The sequence below is a fragment of the Mustela lutreola genome, chromosome 1 (assembly GCF_030435805.1).
Source record: "Mustela lutreola isolate mMusLut2 chromosome 1, mMusLut2.pri, whole genome shotgun sequence".
NCBI lineage: Eukaryota > Metazoa > Chordata > Mammalia > Carnivora > Mustelidae > Mustela > Mustela lutreola.
The window spans coordinates 151,747,022-151,769,817 of NC_081290.1; the positions used below are offsets into that span (position 1 = coordinate 151,747,022).

At 35.5% G+C, this 22,796-nt stretch overlaps 1 protein-coding gene across 4 annotated transcripts in view; it reads left to right on the plus strand.

Moving 5' to 3' along the window:
- FZD3 (frizzled class receptor 3) overlaps positions 1-22,796 on the plus strand; it is a 92,610-nt gene that overhangs the window by 48,862 nt on the left and 20,952 nt on the right. Inside the window, exon 1 of one of the 4 annotated variants that reach the window (XM_059176804.1) lies at positions 21,297-21,459. The exons of the other annotated variants lie outside the window; for them this stretch is intronic. Coding sequence (XP_059032787.1) covers positions 21,412-21,459 — 48 coding nt within the window. The 5' untranslated portion in view covers positions 21,297-21,411. Of the gene's footprint in view, positions 1-21,296; positions 21,460-22,796 lie in introns of those variants that run through there. 4 annotated transcript variants of the gene reach the window in all.

Below are 22,796 nucleotides of genomic sequence, written 5' to 3' on the forward strand. Positions count from 1 at the left end.
TACTTGTCTTCAGGTATCTCTGTGATTTATTTATTATTTTTTGGAGAATCCTTTATTCCAATTAGGGAATCTCTTGACTTTTTTATTCTCGTTCAAGTTTTCCTAAACCTGATGAATGAACTGCTTTTTTCACACTAACACTTCATGAATTAATAATACTCATATACAGACATTTAAAAAAAAATTTCCTGCAGTATGTATTTTTTTCCCCCAGAGTTAATATTAGCCTTTTCTTCAGCACAGTAGTTCAGAGGCTGTTCTGGAAGATAGTGCAGGTATGATTAAAGCTTTATTGTGTGTGTGATCCCATTAATTCCTTTGTGACTCTTGGTTTTCAGTCTTGCTTAAGTAATAGTGTTGAATTAAATCTGGCTGTTTAAGGGTCACCTGGATAGCTTAGTTGGTTAAGTGTCTCCCTTTGGCTCAGGTCATGGTCCCAGATGGAGCCCCATGTTGGGCTCCCTGCTCAATAGAAAGCCTATTTCTCAACCTCCCTCTGCCCCTCTCCCACTCTCATGCTTTCTCTCACTTGCTCTCTCACTCTTTCTCAATTAAATACAAATAAAATCTTTAAATCTGGCTTGTTCAAAAAAAGAGAAAATGCTATAGGGGCACCTGGGTGGCTTAGTCAGTTGAGTGTCCTCTGACCTTTGATTTCAGCTCAGTCATGATCTCTGGGATGGAGCCTTGCACCAGACTCCACACTAGGTATGGAGTCTGCTTAAGATTCTCTTTCTCTCTCTCCCTCTACTCCTCCCCCACTTTAAAAAAAAAAAGGAAGAAGAAAGTGCTATAAACATTAACTGTTAATTATATAAACTTCATTGTGGCTAAAATCTATTATCTTACTTGGTATCTGCAGCATCTTATAAAATAGACAGTATGCCTTCATTTCTGCCACTTTCATGGGAGGAAGTTGACGCAGTAAGAAATCATATGTCTTACACAGTCTCATTAACAAAGTGTATCAGTGGTCAGCAATCTATAGCCCGCTGACAAACGATAGGGCCAGCCACCTAGGTTGGGTTTTTTCTTTTTTAATTATGATAAAGTATTCCCATTAAATGATAACATAAGATTTGCCATTTTAACCATTTTTAAGTGTATTGTTCTGTGTCATTAAATACATTCACATTGTTGTGCAGCCATCTCCATCTCCAGGAACTTTTTTATCTTCTTAAACTAAAACTCTGTACCCATCAATCAGTAATTCCCATTCTTCTCTGCCTCCCAGCCTCTGGCAGCCACCATTCTACTTTATGTCTATGAATTTGGCTAGTCTCAGTACTTCATAGAAATGAGTCATTACAATATTTGTCCTACTTTATGATTTTTTAATATTCAAATATTAGAATTTTTGTATTTTAATTCAGAATTTTACTTTAGAGAAATCTTCTACAGACTTGTGAATTGAGCACCAGAGATACTATCTTCCTATTTGAAGTCAGATGCACACATAATTGAGCAAGATTTGCTAACAAGAGAATACCTAAAAGAATACCTAGCGGGCTCTGAATAATTTCTAATGAGAAGTTTTTTAAGTGTATTAAGCAATGATGTTATCCTTAGAGTAGCCGCCTCAGGTGACTTGAAGAGCATAATATTTTCATATGTTTGCTTTAAAATTGGTAAGGTTACTTAATAGTCACTTTGTATAATACTGAAGATTTTAAATATTTAAAAGATGGGATTGTGAAGTAGTTGATCACATTGTTTCGGAGTACTAATTGGATTTAATGCAAATTGCATGTATTTAATTAATTTGAAGAAAAATGGCTGATATAGTCTTATAAAATATTTAAAATACTTTATACCAACTATTTATTTAGCAAGAATGCGTTTTAAAAATGTATTAAGTAATACTTGAGAAAGTAATATTTAATGCCTGAATCCAGAATTAATTATGAAATATAGCCTGAGTTGTCAGAATAATGCATATTTTACAGCTTATAATCAGTAGGGTTTATTTCTAGAATATGTTTCCATCTTATGTATTATTTAAAGATCACAGTAGTTTTCCAGATACTTGGAGTTTTTTTGTTTTTGTTTTTGTTTTTGTTTTCCTTTAAAAATAATTCCCAGGGCCCCTGGGTGGCCCAGTGGCTTAAGCCTCTGCCTTCGGCTCAGGTCATGATCTTGGTACCCCGGGATCGATCCCTGCATCGAGCTTTCTGCTCAGCGGGGAGCCTACTTCCCCCTTTCTGTGCCTGCTGCTTTGCCTACTTGTGATCTCTCTCTCTCTCTGCCAAATAAATAAATAAAATCCTAAAAAAAAATTCCCTATATTTACTGCCTCTTAAGAGGCTTAAAGCATTTTATAGGAGAGTTTAAGTCTCTCCTATAGTTATTTGACTATAACATATTGGTTTTAAAATGGGCTTTGACATCATAGACTGGGTTTACGTCCTGCCTCTAATAATCTGAGCCTCAATTCCTTACATGAAACACAAGAAATAATAGGTTAAATATCTACCTCATGGGTGGCTGTGAAGATTAAATGCGATACTTATACTAGAGTGCCTTGCACCAAGATAATTCTCAATATTCTCTTGTTGGAAATATATAAGTACTGAGGTTCGAAGGAGGATTATTCCTATTCTTCACTTTTTTCTTCTAAACATTGATTTTCAAAAGAGAACATTTCCTTTTTTAAAGTGCCTCTTCATTTTTTTCATCTCTTCCATCCATCTAATTCAGTGCTCTATGTCCCAAGGATTTGATTCTAGAACCTGTGTTTTGGTAATAGAAATGTGTTACCATAATACAAGCAGCTTAGCTGAGACTGTCACATTCGCATTAGAGCCATTTGTAGAATTCTGAGAAAAAACATTTTTATAGAAAACAAACAAAAAATATTATTTGTATTCTTTCAGTCACACAAGGGAGCCCATCTGTTATTTATCTAGTCTTGATCCAGAAAAATACAAAAATAGCAGAATAATGTCAAATCTAACTTGGTATGATTTTAGCTTCATTTACTGGTAATAGTGCTTCCCTTTACCATGCAATCCAAAACGGATCAGCAGTGTGTATGAAAGGACCATGAGAGAAATGGGTATGTTTTACACTTCTCACATTAGCAACAGTGAGTAGTTCTGTGTAAATATATAGTACTACTAATCTTTTTTATTTTTTGCTCCTAATTTTTAAGGTGGTAAATATGTTGCCTGTGACTTCCTAGCACCAAATTGATTTTTCCCCAAATTTATTCAGTGTCAATAATACAAGAAAAGAGTGAGAATTCCCTGAAAAAAAAAAAATTCTAAATCAGGGGTGCCTTGATGGTGCGGTAAGTTAAGCATCCAACTCTTACTTTGAGCTCAGGTCATGAACTCAGAGTTGTGAGATCAAGCCCTGCATTAGGCTCCATGCTCATCATGGAGTCTGCTTAAGACTCTTCCTCTCCCTCTGCCCCTCCCTGTCAAAGTAAATAAATAAATCTTTAAAATATGTGTGTGTGTGTGTGTGTGTGTGTGTGTGTGTATTCTAAATTTCTTTTAAGAAGGTATAAAATATATAAATAGAACATTAACAAATATTAATAATAAAATATTAATACTCTATGTACAGGTTGTAAAATGCTGTCACATGGCACTTAAACCTACAAGTTGCCATTATTCTGGCTTCTTGTTACACAGAATAACTTAAGCCATGAGTTCAGTGTGTTATTTGCAGGTATATCTGGTGTCCACATTGTTAACACCTTTTTAGGAAAAATTTAATACACTTGCCACAGTCTACAGCAGGGCACAGCAAACTTTCTATAAAAAGGTCAAATAGTAAGTATTTTAGGCTTTGCGCACTCTCTCTCACTCTCTCTCTCTCTATATATATGACACATTTTTTTTTTTTAAACTACACAATTCTGCTGGTGTAATACAAAAGCAGCCATGGACAGTATATTAACAAATAAAGTTCTAGTAAAGCTTTATTTACAAAAACAGAATTGTGGCAAATTTGGTCTGTAAGCTGTGGTTTGCCAACCCCTGACCTCTAACAAGCATTATTCTGTATCACCTTTGATAACTTTTATAACAGCAAATGGTAGCCTGTGGTGTTTTTCTGTCCCATGTAAATTTTCACTGTTTCATTCTCATTACTGCTTTTGAGAATAATTATTTTACTGAACTGCAAAATAGCATTAAAAATATTCAATACGGGGGCACTTGGCTGGCTCAGTTGGTAAAGCATGTGACTTTTTTAAAAAGATTTTATTTATTTATTTGACAGAAGAAGATTATAAGCAGGGGGAGCAGGCAGAGGGAGAGGGAAAAGCAGGGAGCTGAGCAGGGAGCCCGACTTGGGGCCAGGACCCTGAGGTCATGATCTCAGTGAGCCAAAGTTAGACACTCAACCAGCTGAGCCACCCAGACGTTCTGAGCACGTGACACGATCTCAGGGTCGTGTCTTTGTGCCCCTTGCTGTATGTAGTTTACTTAAAAAAAAATTCAGTGTGGGACGCCTGGGTGGCTCAGTTGGTTGGGCAGCTGCCTTCGGCTCAGGTCATGATCCCAGCGTCCTGGGATCGAGTCCCACATCGGGCTCCTTGCTCAGCGGGGAGCCTGCTTCTCCCTCTGCCTCTGCCTGCCATTCTGTCTGCCTGTGTTCGCTCTCTCCCCCTCTCTCTCTCTGATAAATAAATAAAATCTTTAAAAAAAAAAAAAAATTCAGTGTAATCTAGTTCTATTTTATCACTGTAATAGATACAAATAAATTCTAGTATGTCACTATAATAAAGACATGCCAATAAATCTTATTTCTAGTAATCTTTAAAGGCATTACCATACCAATTTAAGGAAATAATTTCAGTAGTTTATGGGAATAGTAAAATAAAAGCAATATAATATAATAATCATAGAAGGTTCTAGTTTATTAAGTATACTGTGCACCAGGTCCTGTATTCGGCAGTTTTGTTTTTTTTTAAAGATTCTATCTATTTACTTGACAGACAGATCACAAATAGGCAGAGCAGGGGCGGGGGCGGGGAGCACACTCCCCTCTGAGCAGAGAGCTGGATGCAGGGGCTCGATTCCAGGACCCTGAGATCATGACCTGAGCTGAAGGCAGAAGCCTTAACCCACTGAGCCACCCAGGCTCCCCTTCAGCAAATTTATACACGTATCTCATTTAATCCTCAGAATAGCCCAGTAAATTAGATTGTACTCAATTTTATAAATGCGGAAATTGAGTCTCATGTACTTATACAGTTTACCCAAATTCATAAAGTGATAGAGCTGGAATGTGAATCATCTTTCTAATTTCAAAACCCACAGTTTTACGTCACTTTACACCTCTTCTTATTAAAAATACTAAAAACAAAAATAAAACACCACTTATATGAATGAACATTTGGGAGACATTCTAGTCCTGGCTGTATCTCTGATTAACTTTGTGTCTTTAGACCACTCAGTTTATAATTTCTTCATCTCAAAAGTTAGAAGATCAGATTGAATAATCTCTAATGTTCTTACCCATCTAGTATTAAATTAATCTAGAAACTTTTCTCCCATAAGCCACAGTTTCTTTTTTCCCTTCCTATATAAAACTCACTCATTAATGCAACAATCTTTTATTACATATATCTAACATTGGGGCATATTGATAGTTGCTGAGGAAGCAACAGTGCAAAAATGCAGCTTTTACCCCGAAGGAATTCATTAGTCCAGTAGGAGAAAATCAATATGGAAATCAGATAATTCTGTAACTAAAGTGAGTTCTTACTCTTTTGTTCCTTTTAAAAATATGGAGAGCTCTAGTGAAAATATCTTAAATATGATATGGATTATTTTATAGCTAAAAATACAAGTTGTTTATTAAGTATACAAAGGTTAATTTAGAAGAGTACATTTATTTTTCCAGCATGTCCAATGGAAATATTTCAGAGCCAAGTTATTATGTCTCTTTATAAGTTGAGTAGGGAAATGCTTCCTGAGGTCCTAAAGTTTAAGTGACTAGATAATCACTTTAACAGTTTCTTAGATAAATATTTTATCATCTTAACCCTCAAATAAAATATAGCACTTCAATTTCAAAGGGTAACTGTGGAAAAAATTAAGATAAGTGATGTCTTAACTTTACCACCAAATAGAAGCACTATGTATGCAAATACACGTTCTTGTGTGAACATTACGATATATTTTGCATAGCTGATAGAGAATTTTGGCTATAATTCGAAAGCCCAAATTTTTGATTAGCTGCTTACAGTGACGTTTTTTGCAAGGGATGTGTGTGTGTGTCCATTTATCTATCTAGAGGATTTCCTCTTGCCCTTTTTAACAAAAGAAAGACCAAAAGAACTGCCTTATAAATTTTGCCCAAAGTCAACTTCTGGTCTTCTGAGGTTTACCACTTGTACCGTAATTGGACAAAGTGAGTGAAGATCTGGAAATGATAACTCTTCTACTTAACACCTAAAGCTGAGCCTTCATAAACTACCTTCTCTATGCTTATTTTCTTCCAGATCCCTTCCTAATTCTAATAGCCCTTCCAATGGAAGGGACGCGTCAGCAAGGGAAAAAAGAGAAAGAGGATTATTAGAGTTTTCACCCAAACTTTTTCAGTTATTTTCCTTCTCCTACAAAATATTCATCTGTTGATACAGTTACATATTTGTCCTCTCTGATGATACCATTTTGTTCTTGGCCCATATCAGACACCTTTCTGTAGAAGCAGAATCAGGAAGTGAGACTTGAGTTCCCTCAAAGATTAAAAAGTGCCATGTACAGATACCAATTGTACTCAAAATAACTGACTTTTCAGATTAGCTGGCTTGCTAGGTTGGAGGATATTTTCCAACCCTGCTATAAGATAAACTGATGACCTGTGCATGTTGGATGCATCTCCTGGAAGACTATTTTTTGGAATACCTGCAAACTTCTCTTCCTTACCAGTAGTTATGTGTTAATGGTGTTTATTTTGTCTATTCTAAATTCATTATGTTTATCTAGAACCTGTTTATGTTAAGTAGTATGTGTTACTTCAGTATGGAGTTGAATTAAATATTAGGTAAGACAGTGAAGAATGGATTGGAAAAGAAAGAATTTTCTTTTTCTTTTCTTTTCTTTTTTTTTTTTTTTTTAAAGATTATTTTATATAGAGAGAGATAGGGTGATTTGGGGAGGGAGAAGAAGAGAGAATCCTTAAGCAGATACCCTGCTGGATGGGAAACCCAATGCAGGACTCCATCCCAAGACCCTGAGATCATGACCTGAGCTGAAATCAGGAGTAGGACATTTAACCAACTGAGCCACCCAAGCACCCCAAGAAAGCATTATTTTCATGAAAATAAGTTGATTGCTTTAGAAAAAAATTGATGAGGGGCACCTGGGTGATTCAGTGGGTTAAGCCTCTGCCTTCCGCTTCCGATGCGGGGATAGAGCCACGCATCGGGCTCTCTGTTGAGCAGGGAGCCTGCTTCCCCCTCTCTCTGCCTACTTGTAATCTCTCTCTGTGTGTCAAATAAATAAATAAAATTTTTAAAAAAGTATTGATGAAGTCAAGTTGTTGAAGTTACTATAGGCAAGATGAACTATGAAAGATCTTTGAGGAGATTGTAAAAATCTAGGATTTGTACATAGATTGCTTTATGAGTATTTGAATGCTCTGTTCACTTTGAAGAAATAGGAAGTAGAAATCATGGATGGTGATAAGCTTGTAGCATGTAAGAAAAATCTGAAATATTAGTAGATGAGCAATTAAAGAAAAAGCCTCAACCTTACATCAGATGTTTATTTTAAGTTCAAATAAATACTTTGTGTGTGAAAATAAAGAGGGTAATTAGAGTCCTCCTTGATCTGTGGATCCACATGTTAGCAGTTTAGGAAAAATTTGCAGCCATTATCTCCCTAAATATTATCTCTTCTGCATTATCTCCTCTAGGAACTCACTCCTAGGACTCTAATCATCCTCTTTTTAGGACCTTTCATTCTGTCCTCCATTTCTCTTAACATCACTTTCATATTTCCCTTGTCTCTCTTGCTGCATTCTGGATAACTTCATTTTCATCTACATATAACAGTTCATTAAATTTCTCTTCAAGTAGCAGTCTAAACTGTAGTTTTGCATTTCAGAAATCTAAATGTTTCTATTTCAAAACTTGTGTTTCTAGACATCTAATTTTTAGAAAAACTTATTTATTCCAAGTAGTTTCATGTAGATAGGTAATCTTTATGACTGTATCTGTTATTTCTATAAATATTACATACTTATTCAGTATCTCACAGTTTCATCCAGGCCTTCTTAGCCCCTCCAACAATTGCTAGTTGCAGACTGTCCCAGGAAGAGCATGAGGTTAGGTAAGGCAACTCTGCAGCTGAAGGGTGTCCTCTAACCCACTTCCTGCAACTGATCAGCAAGTCTTTCTTTGAAGGGGATCTGGCAGTGCATCTCCATGTTTACAAGTTTCACAAAGTACAAAATTCGGGTTGAAATTATTTTCTCTCCAGACTTTAAAGATAATATTATACTGTCTTTTAGCTTTCATAGTTGTTGAGTTGGTTTCATCGTTCTGTTGGTTGCTAGCCCTAGCAGGATAAATAAAAAGAAATCAACACTTCTGTGAAATTTTGGGAGAGAAACAGAAACAAAAATCTTGAAAATATAAAAAATCTTCAAAAACAGCAACAATAACAAAAAAGACCTTTTGAATGCCATTGTTTGCTCCAGGGCTCCCAACCAGTTTGTGGATACTGTCTGAGAATTCATGGCAGGAATGTCACTTCTTCCTTTGCCCAGTCTTGCTTCCACCACTTTCCTTCACAGATCTCTTCCTTATAAACATCTAGTACCCCAAAATTCATCTCTGCATCTTCCAGAGAATTCAACATGTTCTCAAGAACAAAGATGAAATGAAGCTATTTCCATATAAACAAAAAGTAAGAATCTAAGACTTGTACTAATGGCAATTCTAAAGGTTTCAAGATTCTTCTTTAACCCACTGAGCCACCCAGGCGCCCCTCAAGATTCTTCTTTAAAATGATCTCTGGAAGATGTTAGGAGGTGAAAGAAAGAATGATGAGGAAATAAAATAAAATTAAATAATTAAAAAAATAAAATTGTATGTATATAAAGCTAAACAAATACTGTTTCTGTAAAATATTAACAATGCATAATTTGGGGTAGCGCCTTACTGACACAGTTGGTTAAGCAACTGCCTTCAGCTCTGATGATGATCCTGGAGTCCTGGGGTAGAGTCCTGCATCCGGCTCCCTGCTCAGCGGGGAGTATGCTTCTCCCTTTGACCCCCCACCATGTTCTTTCTCTCTCAAATAAATAACATATTTTTTTAAAAAAATAAAATATTACCTAAAGTCCAGTAGAAAAAAGGACAAATGTATACTATATATAGACCAGAATTGGATTAATGCTTCAATCAATGAATTGCATCAGAAATCAATTAACGGAGGCACCTAAGTGGCTCAGTCCTTTAAGCAGCCTACTCTTGATTTTGGCTCAGGTCATAAGATAAAGCCCACATTGTGCTCTGTGCTGGGTATGGATCCTGCTTAAGATTCTCTCTTTCTCTCTCCCTCTACCCCTCCCCATCCCGCCCTGCGTGGTCCCTCTCTTTAAAAAAAAAAATCAATCAATGGTGATCTAGAATCCCTGTTAAAATGCCCTCCTCCCTCCACCCATTTTTTACTTTCTCCCCATCAGAGGCCTCTTGTTCTTCAGGGTTGTTTTTTTTCCCCTGATTATGTTTTTTAATTTAATTTTTTGAATAGATGATGTCTAAGCATGATTTATAATGTTACAAATTTATAGTGAAAATCATTATTTCTACTTACATTCCTCATATTCTCAATTTTTATCCCCTTTTTATAGTTTCTTATATGTATTTCCAGAATTTCTTTTTTCATGAGACTGTTTTGAGAAATAAAAATCCTCAGATACTTAAAAGCTCAGCACACAATAAGAAATCAACTAAATTTAATTCCCTTCTTTCCTTAACCACTTTATGACCTTAAGAACCAGAAAGCATAATTAACCATGTATTTTGCTGCTAGATGTCATAACTTGCTTTATACCTGTAAATGTAAATTATAACCATGAAACTGTATTACGTGCATGTCATAGTCTAATGGAAACTTCAAAGAGCTTTTCTAGCTTTGGCCTAAAACTAATTGAAATGGAGAAAATATTCTTTTTTTTTTTTTTTTTAAGATTTTATTTATTTATTTGACAGAGAGAAATCACAAGTAGGCAAAGAGGCAGACAGAGAGAGAGGAGGAAGCAGGCTCCCTGCTGAGCAGAGAGCCCGATGCGGGACTCAATCCCAGGACCCTGAGATCATGACCCGAGCCAAAGGCAGCGGCTTAACCCACTGAGCCACCCAGGTGCCCTGGAGAAAATATTCTTAAAGTGAATATGTTTAATAGAAACTCATATGCTTTCTGGAAAGTTATTCTGGAATTTCAGGATATATTCATGAAATAAAAATTTGGTCATGCATATTTTTCCCAAAAAGGATTACCTTATTGTATTATTGTATTATTTTAAGTATTATACAAATGTGAAATCAGGACACCTCAGTCAGTGGAGTCTACCACTCTTGATCCTGGGGTTGTGGGTTCGAGCCCCACAATGGATGTAGAGATTACTTTAAAAAAAAAACCCTTAAAAATATGTGAGATCAATTTTTTTAAATTGAGGTATAATTGACATACTAGTTTCAGGTGTATAGATAGCATAATGATTCAGTGTTTGTATGCATTGTGAAAGGATCACAATAAGTCTAGTTAACATTTATCATCATACATAATTATAAAAAATGTTTTTTGTGATGAGCATTAAGATTTCCTCTCTTAGCTTCCAAATACGTGATACCATATTATTAACTATAGTCACCATTGCTGTACATTACATCCCCATGACATTTTTATTCTGTAACTGGAAGTTTGTACCTTTTGAACCTCTTAGCTTGTTTCCTAACTACCAGTCTTGTTTTTTGTTATCTGTGAGCTTGGGTTTGTTGTTTGGATTCCACATATAAGTGAGATCATATATTATATGTCTTCCTCTGTTTGACTTTTTTTATTTAACATAATGCTATCAAGGTTCATCCATACTCTAACAAATGGGAAGATTTTGTCCTTTTTAATGGCTGACTAATATTTGTGTATGTATGTGTGTGTGTGTGTACACACACCAGTTTTCTTTATCCTTTTATCCATCAATGAACACAGATCATTTCTATATCTTTTTTGTTGTTGTTTCTATATCTTGATATTATAAATAGTGCTGCAGTGAACATGGGGGTGCATGTATTTTTTCAGTTAGTGTTTTCATATTTTGAGAAATACTCAGAAGTGGAATTGCTGGATCATAGGGTAGTTCTAATTTAAGTTTTTGCAGAACTTCAATACTGTTTTCCCTTGTGCCTTCATCACTTTACATTCCTACAAGCAGTGAACAGGGTTTCCATTTCTCCCATCCTTGCAGATACATTCTTACCTTTTTGATAATAATCCAACAGGTGTGAGGTGCTATTGTTGTTTTGATTTTCATTTTCCTAATATCAGTGATGTTGAGCATCTTTTCATGTATCTGTAGGCCATCTGTAGGTCTTCTTGAGGAAACTGTCTATTCAGATCTATTTTTAAATTAGACTGATTGTTTTGCTTTTAAGTCATATGAGTTATTTATGTATTTTAAATGTTAATCCTTTATCAGTTCTATGATTTGCAAATATTTTCTGCCATTCAGTAGGTTGCTTTTTCCTTTTTTTTGATGGTTTTCTTTACATTACAGAAGCTTTTTAGTTTGACATACAACTTAATTTGCTTTTGTTAACTTTTGGTTTTGATGTCCAATCCCCAAATTCATCACCAAGACCAATGTTAGGGAGTTTACTGCCTGTGTTTTCTCCTAGGAGTTAAATGCTGTCAGATCTTATATTTGAGTCTTTAATCCATTTTGAGCTAGTTTTGTGTATGGTTTAAGATAGTAGTCTAGTTTCGTTCTTATGCATGTGGTTGTCTGATTTTCCTGACACTATTTATTGAAGAGACTCTCCTTTCCCTATTGTGTATTCTTAACTCCTTTGTTGTAAGTTAATTGGCGATGTATGCATGGGTTTATTTCTAGTTTCTCTTCTTTGTTCCCTTGATCTGTCTGTTTTTATGTCGAATCTATACTGTTTGGATTGCTATAGTTTTGTAACATAATTTGAAATAGTGAACATGATGCCTCCAGCTTTGTTTTCCTTTCTCAAGATTCCTTTGGCTATTCAGGGTATTTTGTGGTTCCAAACAAATTTTAGGATTATTTGTTCTATTTCTGTGAAAAATGCCATTGGAATTTTGATAGGGATTGGAAGTCTATAGATTTCTTTGGGCAGTATGGACATTTTGACAATATTAATTTTCTAGTACATGAACACAAAATACCCTTGCATTTATTTATGTCTTGTATTTCATTCATTGATGTCTTATTTTCTTAATCTGTAAATTATGAGATGGCAGAACAATTTTGACAAGTTTCAAAGAACTCATTTCTGAATATGGCCTATCCCCTAAACAGTTTTTTAAGGCTAAGGGAGTCAATTTGCTGTGGTAATGCTTGGCAAAATCTAAACTGTATTTTCGGGCACCTGGGTGGCTCAGTGGGTTGGGCCGCTGCCTTCGGCTCGGATCATGATCTCAGGGTCCTGGGATCGAGTCCCGCATCGGGCTCTCTGCTCGGCAGGGAGCCTGCTTCCTTCTCTCTCTCTCTGTCTGACTCTCAGTGTACTTGTAATTTCTCTCTGTCAAATAAAAAAAAAAAAAAAAATCTTTAAACTGTATTTTCTGTTTCATTATTTTATACTTAATAACAAACTAATTTACTTTCTTCAGTTCATATTTGGAAGAGAGAATGAAACTTTTTGGAATGATTTACCCTTTATTTTGGGGGGTGGAAGACTAGTTTATTTTTTTAATCTAAAAAAGAATTATGCGGGACGCCTGGGTGGCTCAGTTGGTTAAGCAGCTGCCTTCGGCTCAGGTCATGATCCCAGCGTCCTGGGATCGAGTCCCACATCGGGCTCCTTGCCCCGCAGGGAGCCTGCTTCTCCGTCTGACTCTGCCTTCCACTCTGTCTGCCTGTGCTTGCTCTCGCTCGCTCTCTCTGACAAATAAATAAAATCTTTAAAAAAAAATAAAAATAAAAATAAAAATAAAAAAATAAAAAAGAATTATGCTTTTCACAAGATGAATGAGCATCATTTATATTGTAAATAAAGATTAGGGGCGCCTGGGTGGCTCAGTGGGTTAAGCCGCTGCCTTCGGCTCAGGTCATGATCTCAGGGTCCTGGGATCGAGCCCCACATCGGGCTCTCTGCTCAGCAGGGAGCCTGCTTCCTCCTCTTTCTCTGCCTGCCTCTCTGCCTACTTGTGATCTCTGTCAAATAAATAAAATATTAAAAAAAAAAAAAAAAAAAAAAAAAAAAAAGATTAGAATTCTTTATCTGCATCAAGATTAAGTAGAAGTTCTACAAAATTTTTAATCATTTATTTCCCAGTTATTATTGTAAACATATTGTAAAGTATATGTATATGTATAAAAATATATGTACTTCTCCATTTTCTAGTTATTTCTAATTTGTAAGACTAAAGTAACATCAGAGTGGTAATTTTTTTTCCCCTCAATTATAATTTGGGTGAAAGTCAAGGTGGTTACACCCCTTGTAATCAAATGTAACTTCTAAAGCAGTGAAATTTTCTATTTCATAATGCCATCAAAACAAAGAATTAGGGGCCCCTGGGTGGCTCAGTGGGTTAAAGCCTCTGCCTTCGGCTCAGGTCATGATCCCAGGGTCCTGGGATCAAGTCCCGCATCAGGCTCTCTGCTCCTCGGGGAGCCTGCTTCCTCCTCTCTGCCTACTTGTGATCTCTGTCTGTCAAATAAATAAATAAATAATCTTTTTAAAACAACAACAACAACAAAAACAAAACAAAGAATTAGTAGAATCTAATGAGATAACTATTATTTTAAAAAAAGATTTTATTTATCAGGTGCCTGGGTGGCTCAGTGGGTTGAGCCTCTGCCTTTGGCTCAGGTCATGATCTCAGGGTCCTGGGATTGAGCTCCGTATTGGCCTCTCTGCTCAACAAGGAGCCTGTTTCTCCCTCCCTCTCTCTGCCTGCCTCTCTATCTATGATCTCTTTCTCCCTGTCAAATAAATAAATAAAATCTTTTTTTAAAAAAGGATTAAAATTTAAAATTTTTAAAATAAAAGATTTTATTTATTTATTTAATACAGAGAGAGAGAGATCACAGGTAGGCAGAGAGGCAGGCAGAGAGAGAGAGGGAAGCAGGCTCCCCACTGAGCAGAGAGCCAGAGCCTGATGCGGGACTCCATCCTAGGACACCGAGATCATGACCTGAGCTGAATGAAGGGAGAGGCTTAAGCCACTGAGCCACCCAGGTGCCCTGAGATAACTATTATTTTTGTTTTCATTTTAAATTCTTGAATAAATTTTGGCTTTAAGCCTTTTCTTCATTTGTGTGGGTCTATGGAGTTAAATAATGGCTGTAATATATCCAGATGTCATGATTTTTGAGATAAAAATATTCTGTGGTTACTTTTCCAAGTACATACCAAATAATTCCTTCCTTATCAGCTCACTGTAGTTATTTTTCACAGGGTTAGAAATAAATTGATAGGCCCAGAATGGGAGAAGATAAACTTGGAAAGTGGAAGGAAGATACATAGATACAAATCTAGTGAAAAAAGTGAATTACTAACTAGGTCTCTATTTATCCTACATAGTATAATTTTAAAATTATTTTCTCCCTGAGAGGAACAAAGTATCATAATTATAGGATCCTTAACTTCCTTTTTTTGTCTTTTCTTTTTAAAAGATATTACAGGGGCACCTGGGTGGCTCAGTGGGTTAAAGCCTCTGCCTTTGGCTCAGGTCATGATCTCAGGGTCTTGGGATCAAACCCCACATCCAGCTCTCTGCTCAGCGGAGAGCCTGCTTCCTCCTTTCTCTCTGCCTACCTCTCTGGCTACTTGTGATCTCTGTCTGTCAAATAAATAAATAAATCTGTTTAAAAATAAATAAATAAAAGATTTTACACATGTGTCTGACATACAGATATGTATAAAGAATAATACATCAAATATTGGTAGATTTGCCAACCACTTAATATAAAACACTAACAAAAACCTCAGGTCTCCCTGATTGAACCTCTCTTCTAAACTATCATTATTTAGAACTTGGTGTTTTTGTGTTTTTACTTATATATTTACTCACATGTATTTTTTCCTAAATTATATATAGTATTAGTTTGTTTTAAAACTTTATAGTGTCAAAACTGTAAGCATTTTTTGCAGCTTTTGTTGTATATGTGTGTAAGAAATGGTAATATGTATCTGTTTATTTGCTTTCTCTGCTGTTCAATATTTTATTGTATAAATACATCACATTAGTTTATTTTACTCAGTGAGTATTTAGATTGTATCTTGTTTTTCCTCTATTGTAAATAATGCTGCCATGAATATTCTTGTTCATCCATTTGAGTTTCTCTAGAATATATACCTAAAAATGGAATTGTTGGGTCATAAGACATGTGATTCTTCAGCTTTACTAGGATGTTGCCAAATTGCTTTCCACAATGGTTGTACCAATTTAGAACTCCAGATGAAAGCACAGGGAGTTCCCATTGCTCTACATCCTTACTATCACTTGGTATCATCACACTTTTTAATTTTTGCCAGTCTTATTGGCAATCATTATTGCTATTTTAGTTTGTATTTCCCTGATGTGGGAGTTTCCCAAATTCCCTAATTTGTATTGCTAGTGAGATTGAACTTCTTTAAGTTTATTAGCTAATTATGTTTCCTCTTCTGTGAATTGCATTTTTTATAGACATACACAAATATGCACACGTATATTCTGGATTATACTTTTTTTTTGTCAGTTTATACATTACAGATATCTAGCTTGGCTTTTTACTTTTTTAATGGTGTCTTTTGTTGAGCTGAAGTTTAAAAGTTTAATGTGTATATTACTCATTTTTTTCTTGTTTTTAAATGTATTTTAAGAAATCTCTATTGAGGGGCACCTGAGTGGCTCAGTGGGCTAAAGCCTCTGCCTTTGGCTCAGGGCATGATTCCAGGGTCCTAGGATCAAGTCCTGCGTGGAGCTCTTTGCTCAGCAGAAGCCTGCTTCCCTCAGTCTCTCTGCCTGCCTTTCTGCCTCTCTCTCTGTCAAATGAATAAATAAATAAAATCTTTAAAAAAAATCTCTATTGAAAGTCATAAAAAATATTCATCTGTGTTTTCGTCCAGCAGTTTAAAGTTCTGCTTTCCAGATTCGGATTTTTAAACTATAGCACTTCTTTTTATATCTAGGTGTGCTGGGGAAATACCATTTTTGGTATTTCCTAATACCAAATCATCTGATTAGTGCTATTTCTTGACTAGTCTTTTATCTATTGATCTGTAATGCTGCCTCTGCTGTATGTCAAGTTCTCACGTATGAACTTATTTCACTATTCTGTGTTTTTCTATACTTAATTTTCTCTTATCTTAATTACCATAAGTCTTTATATCTGATGGGGCAAGTAGGTGACTTTTCAAGGCAGACTAAAAGGCAGATAAAGCAGTGTAGTGTAATAAGTGTGCAAAATTTGGAATCAGACCTCCATTCTAAAACTGTTGTCACTTAACAACATGATATTCTGCGTGAGCCTGATCAACAGTTTATTTTTACATGGGACTTAGGGGACCACAGGCTTTAGAATAAACCAACGTTTGTAATGAATCTTTTTAAAGATGAAATTAAACCAGAGAGAAAATAACGTAAAAGAAGGTTATATAAGATGACGTTAAATAAATAATAAATAAAATGAAAGCAAACCTAATGTGTATCCATTAGTATAGATTCCTTTTGATAGGGAAAGTGGCCAAGGACTCTGAAACCTGATTCAGAGCCAAACTCTCAGAAACAATAATTGAATTTAGGTTACTACAACAGCCAAAAGTACACCCTTGGTGATTTTTTTCCTCTGCAAGGCTTTTTTCTCCCTTAGCCTGAATAATTTTTTCTTTATAATTAAAAAGAATTTAAGCCCCAGGATGGATTTTGGATCTAATTTTGAAAAAACAAAATATGGAAAAAATCTTACATATTATGGTTGAATAAACTCATTGCGACATTTGTAGATTAAAATTAGAGTGTCATTAGAGGAGACTAGCTATTCAGAAGTGAGTGAATGTAGGCTTTTAACAAAAATTATAGTAATCAAGATATAGGACTTAGAGAAGATGCTGATTGTTTCCCTTCTCCTTCTGGGCTTCTCCTTTAGTTCACAGTAAATAGACCAAAGAAATATATCAGGTGAGTGGTTTTTTGCATTGTTAAGGTGATTTATTTAGCATCAATAGGAATATAGAATTTTAAAAGGACAAATGTAAATGAGAGAATGAAGTTTCTCCTTTGTTCCTTTTAACTATACAACGAACCGAGGTGTATAGTGGGTTTTTTTTCCTCAAAAAAAAAAAAAAAATCCATAAGCATTCAGCTCATTATAGGGCTATTTTTATTTATTTTTTAAAGATTATATATTTTAGAGGAAGAGCGTGAGCAGGGAGGGGCAAAGGGAGAGGGAGATAATCTCAAGTCAACTCCATGCTGAGCAGAGAGCCCAACGGCGGCCTGGATCTCACAATCCTGAGATCATGACCTGAGCCAAAAATCAGGAGTCAGACACTAAACAGTTTGACCCACCAAGGCATTATAGGACTATTTTTAAATAAAAACTGAACATTGTATTCTTTTTCCTTTATTTAAATATTTTTCTTTAATGAGCTTTGCCCTTCTAGCTATCACAGATCCTGTTTTACATGCTAACTGCCTAATTTTTTTGTGATTTGCAGCTCGATAATAATGCATTTTCCTTCCCCTTTCTTTTTCCTTATTTATAAGGGAAAAATGCTTTCCTAACAGCAATAGCTTGGACATTCTTTCCTAGTGTCTTAGCCTTCTGGCACCAACACCCTTTGCATATGACACGTTCACAACGCAGGTGTTACCTGAGTTACTTTCTCACTGTATCCTTTCCATGGACAGGTGCTGATTTGTCTTCCCTGGAATTTTGGTTTTAACCAGAACCTTATAATACAAAATATTCTGTGTTACATCTCTCTGTCCTCCAGTTCTCCTCTGTATTATCATGCCTAATTGAAGATTTTGGCTGTTGCTATTTTTACTAACTTGTTGCTGTTGTCATTACTGATTTTCATTTTTATCACTCCCTTTAATTAAAGCATTTCTGTTATGTGGACAATATATCTAATTTATGAAAGACAATACAGTGCAGTTTAAAACACTAAAGAAGGTATATGGTTTCTCACTTAGAAAAGAGGAGGGAGACTTTTCTAGATAAAGACTTTTTATCTAGGTAGTCTTGCCCTTTTCTAGATAATCTTTTCTAGATAGTCTTGCACAGTCCCATGTTTGAGGCTGTATAGCCCCACTTCATTTCTGAGCTCCAGACACACACACACACACACGCGCGCGCGCGCGCATATATATATATATGACATTTCCATTTAGAAGTCTGCAAGGCATTTCTGACTTAACATGTCTAAAATAGAACTTAGTTTTTCTCCTTCTTCCTACATTCCATCCTCAGTTCTTCCCCATTTAGTAAAGGGTGTCATCATCCACAGGTTGCTCTTACCCAAATTAAGAGCCATTTGAGCCCTCTTTTTCTCACATACCTCATCACACCCGATGAATCAACTGCTTACCACCTTTACTTCTACCTTAGTCCAAGCTCTTTGATGGCCACAATGGTCTTCCAATTCATCTTCTATTCTTGTTCCTTACAGTTTATTTCCAACATAGTAGTCAGGGTAAACTTTTTAAAACATAAATGAGATCATGGTGTGCCTTCAAACAAAACCCACCGATGACTTCCTATTAGCCTTAGAATAAAATTTATCATTTTTACCATTGCCTACAGGGCCATATGTAATGTGGTTTCAGCCTATTTCTTTGACTTAACTACCTACCATTCTCCTTGCTTGCTCAGCTCTAGCCACACTGGTCTCCTTGTTATTGTTCTTGAGAGACAACAGATTTGTTCTCAGGATTATTGTCATTGCTGTCCCTTCTGTTTGAAATACTTTTACTGCAGAGTAAACTCCAAATCCCTGTTTGAATGTGTTTTCGGAGATGCCTTTCCTCACAATGTTGATCTAAACTATGTGGCGCACGTAGTGCACCACCTTACAAACCCTGTTCCCTACTCTGCTTTAGTTCTGAGTTAATAGCTACCTGGTATTGTAAGATTTTTTTATTTCTTTCTTGACAGCACTTCACCCTTACCCTGCCACCACCTCTCTCTAGAATTTAAGCTCAGTGGGGCAGAGAATTTTCTGACTCATTTACTGTTTTATCTCTTGTACCAGGATACAGTAGGCAATCAGTATTTAAGTGACTGAATTAATTAGATACATGACCTTGAGGAAATCAATTCAATTCCCTAGGCTTTGATTCCACATATGTATGAAAAAGGGGATTAAACTATATAAGATCTCTGAAGAAGAGTATTTTAGATTGCAGATGACTAGTCATCTGGAATTGAAGGCAACTTCAAAGTCATTGAGTTCAAGCCTGCCATTTTTTAAATGATTTGACCAAGGTCATATTGCTCAGGCCAGTGCTCTTTTATATTACATAATACCTCTGATTCTCTGCTCAGCTCTGATTAGATCTCCCTCCAGACTTCTTTAATTACGGTTTGACTAGTTTTAATTTTTAGGTTCTTGGCCTTCTTCCTTACATTTACAAATAATTGTTTTTCTTCAGTCAATCATTGTTGTCTCACCATTCACTGAATATAAGCTGACATGATTTGAATCATTCTTCTCAGAGCTCTCATTGTTACCCTTATCTCCCTCTACTTCTATAGGAACTTACTTTCTCTTTTTTGTGAGTCAGAAGTATACAATTACAGTTAAAATGTGTGTGTTAACTAGTATGATTTTTAAGTAATGGAAAACAACTTTTGGGGCAAAATTAAGCAAAATAGAAATTAGAGACTGGTCTCTAATTCACCTCAAAAAATTTTCAAGATTAATAGGGTTATATGTTATTAGGAAAATCTTAGAATTTACCTATTCTAACCCGTCAGTTTTCAGGTGGGGAAATTTAAGTATATATAATAGCATTAGAAACACTGGAATAAATGAAGGTAAACAATTGCTTACTTCAGGACTTCTCAAAGCCATTAATATCTGAATGCATGTGACTCTCCAAGGAGAGATTATAATATCCAAATTTTATTTTACCACAGAATATCTTATTATGTACCTTTTTAGTATCTTCTGAGACAATGGTGCCCCATGTACCACATGTTTGAACATTTATTAGGTCACAGGTACAGTTCTAAGTACTTTACATGTTTCTACTCATTTTATATACTACCTATATTAATTTGTTCTTATTATTATGTGAAAATTTGTGTTTAAGAAATAACGTGTCATGGTGGAGAATGCAAGGAATTCACAAGAAGGGGTGCGTGTGTGTGTGTGTGTGTGTGTGTAAATACAGAATAGAAATCCTGGGCATTGATTCATTTAGAGTTCATCATGTTTTCTATCTAGTTAACCATTGGTCTGTTTATATATCTTACTCTAGATATTTATGATATTCACTATATACTTTAATATGAATATAATTTTTTATGTTTTCTTAGAGCAATTCATTTGTAGAGCACTAACTGATATAAATAATCCAGATTTACCATAATCCAGATTTACATTGTATCACATGAGCTTTTTGCATTCCATTAATATAATGAAAGTTTTCCTGGTTAATATGTTTTGTAAATGTTGATTATATACATATGGTTTTTCCACTTTAAAAAATTCCAGAATATCGGGAAAAAATTATTATAAAACATGCTTAGAGGAAAAGCATACCTCCCCATCAGTATAACCAGTATTTACATTTTTCTGTATATTTTTCTAATATTTTGATAGCTACTCTAGAGATAAACACTCTGTTGCCTCCAGCCAGTAAATCATACTTTTTGCTCTTAAGTAGGTCTTTTCCTTGAATTGGGCTGGCTTTGTGACTTGCTTTTGATTAGTAGAATGCAGCAGAAGTGATTCTGCATGCCCCTGAGGCTAAGTCATAAGAAGCCTTGCCATTTTTTAAGTTTTCTTAAAATGCTTGCTGTGAGAGGAACCAGCCTCTAATAAGAAGTCAGCCTGCTCTGAAACCACAAAATGTGTGGAATTCCAAACTGGTCATAAACTGTATGGTAAGGCTATATGAACAGAGGAAGGCAAGGAGAGTGGGAGACAGATCCCAGCCAGCTCCCAACTTTTCAAGAAATCCTAGCTGAGATTCTAGGTATTTGAATGAAGAAGTCATCTGATATATATGTCCATCTCAATACTACATTCAGATGATCCAGCGCCATCTGTCATCCAACTGCAACACTGTGAGAACCCAGGTGAGAGTCACCCAACTGACCCAACTGACTTCTGTGAGCTGACCCCAGTCAACTCACAGAACCGTCAGAGAGAATAAGCTCCTGGTTTTGGTGTGGTTTCTTACATAAGAATAGATAACTAGAACAATGTGTAGCAATAGGTAACAAAACACATCAAAAAGTCATATTTGATGTTATATAAGTATGGGTATTATCATTAATATTATAAATATGGATATATATATAATTTTAAAATATAAATGTGATCATATTTTACATATTCATCTATACCCAGTAGTGTACGAGAGTGGCTCACACAGACTCACAAGAGTCAGTATGTGTATCTCTTCATGACTGCACAGTGAGTGATCACACTGGTAACTTGAAAGTGGCATGGTTGGAGTATTTACACTACAAAATTCGTAGATACTACAAAACAGAGCTCACCTCCATCCAGAAAGCCAGTTAAACATTTCAAGCACATCACAGTATCTTCCTTTTCTCACTTTATGTTACCATTATTGAATAGCTGCTTATTTTGTTATTTGGATGTACCTTAATTTATTTGAACAATCTCCTATTGGCCTACTCTTTCTTTAGAATTTATTTCTTAAAACAGAATTTGTGGCTCAAATGTTGTACACATCTCGGTTTTTATTAAGTATTATGAGAGTGTCCATCAGAAATATTATAGCAATTTAGATACTGCGGGGATATTTCCTCATAGACCACTCAACTCTTATTTTTATATTTGGAATACTCAGACTTAGAAAAATGAAGTTCTATTTTTTATTCTTAATAGTGTTAAATAGATACTATCTTCACATGGTTCAAAACCTTGAAGTTAGAAGAGTATATGGGAAAAGTTCTCCCATTTGTGCTTGTTGTCTCCCATCTTCCTAGTGCCCTTCCCAAGGTGACTTGAATGTTACCAGGAATTTGTATATACTTTAAGAGATGTTTACGGATGTACAACCAAGTATATTCCTTTTTCTTTTTTACTTGAACGGTAGCTACTATACATACTTCCCTGTCTTGCTTTTGTCATTTAACAGTATATCTTGGAAACTAATACCTAAAGCGAAAAGGCTCCCTCAGTATTTTTTCTGACCTCATAATAAAGCAGGCACATTGTCTCTAATATTTTACTATTGCAAACAGTTTTTGTATATCATTTCACATATGTGAATAGATCAGTAGCATAAATTATTAAAAGAATTGCTTGATCAGAGGTCATGGCAAATTCTTTAAATATGAGCATGAGAGGGGAGAAGATCAGAGGGAGAAGCAGACACTGCGGAGCTGGGAACCTAACGCGGGACTTGATCATGGGACTCCGGGATCATGACCTGAGCCGA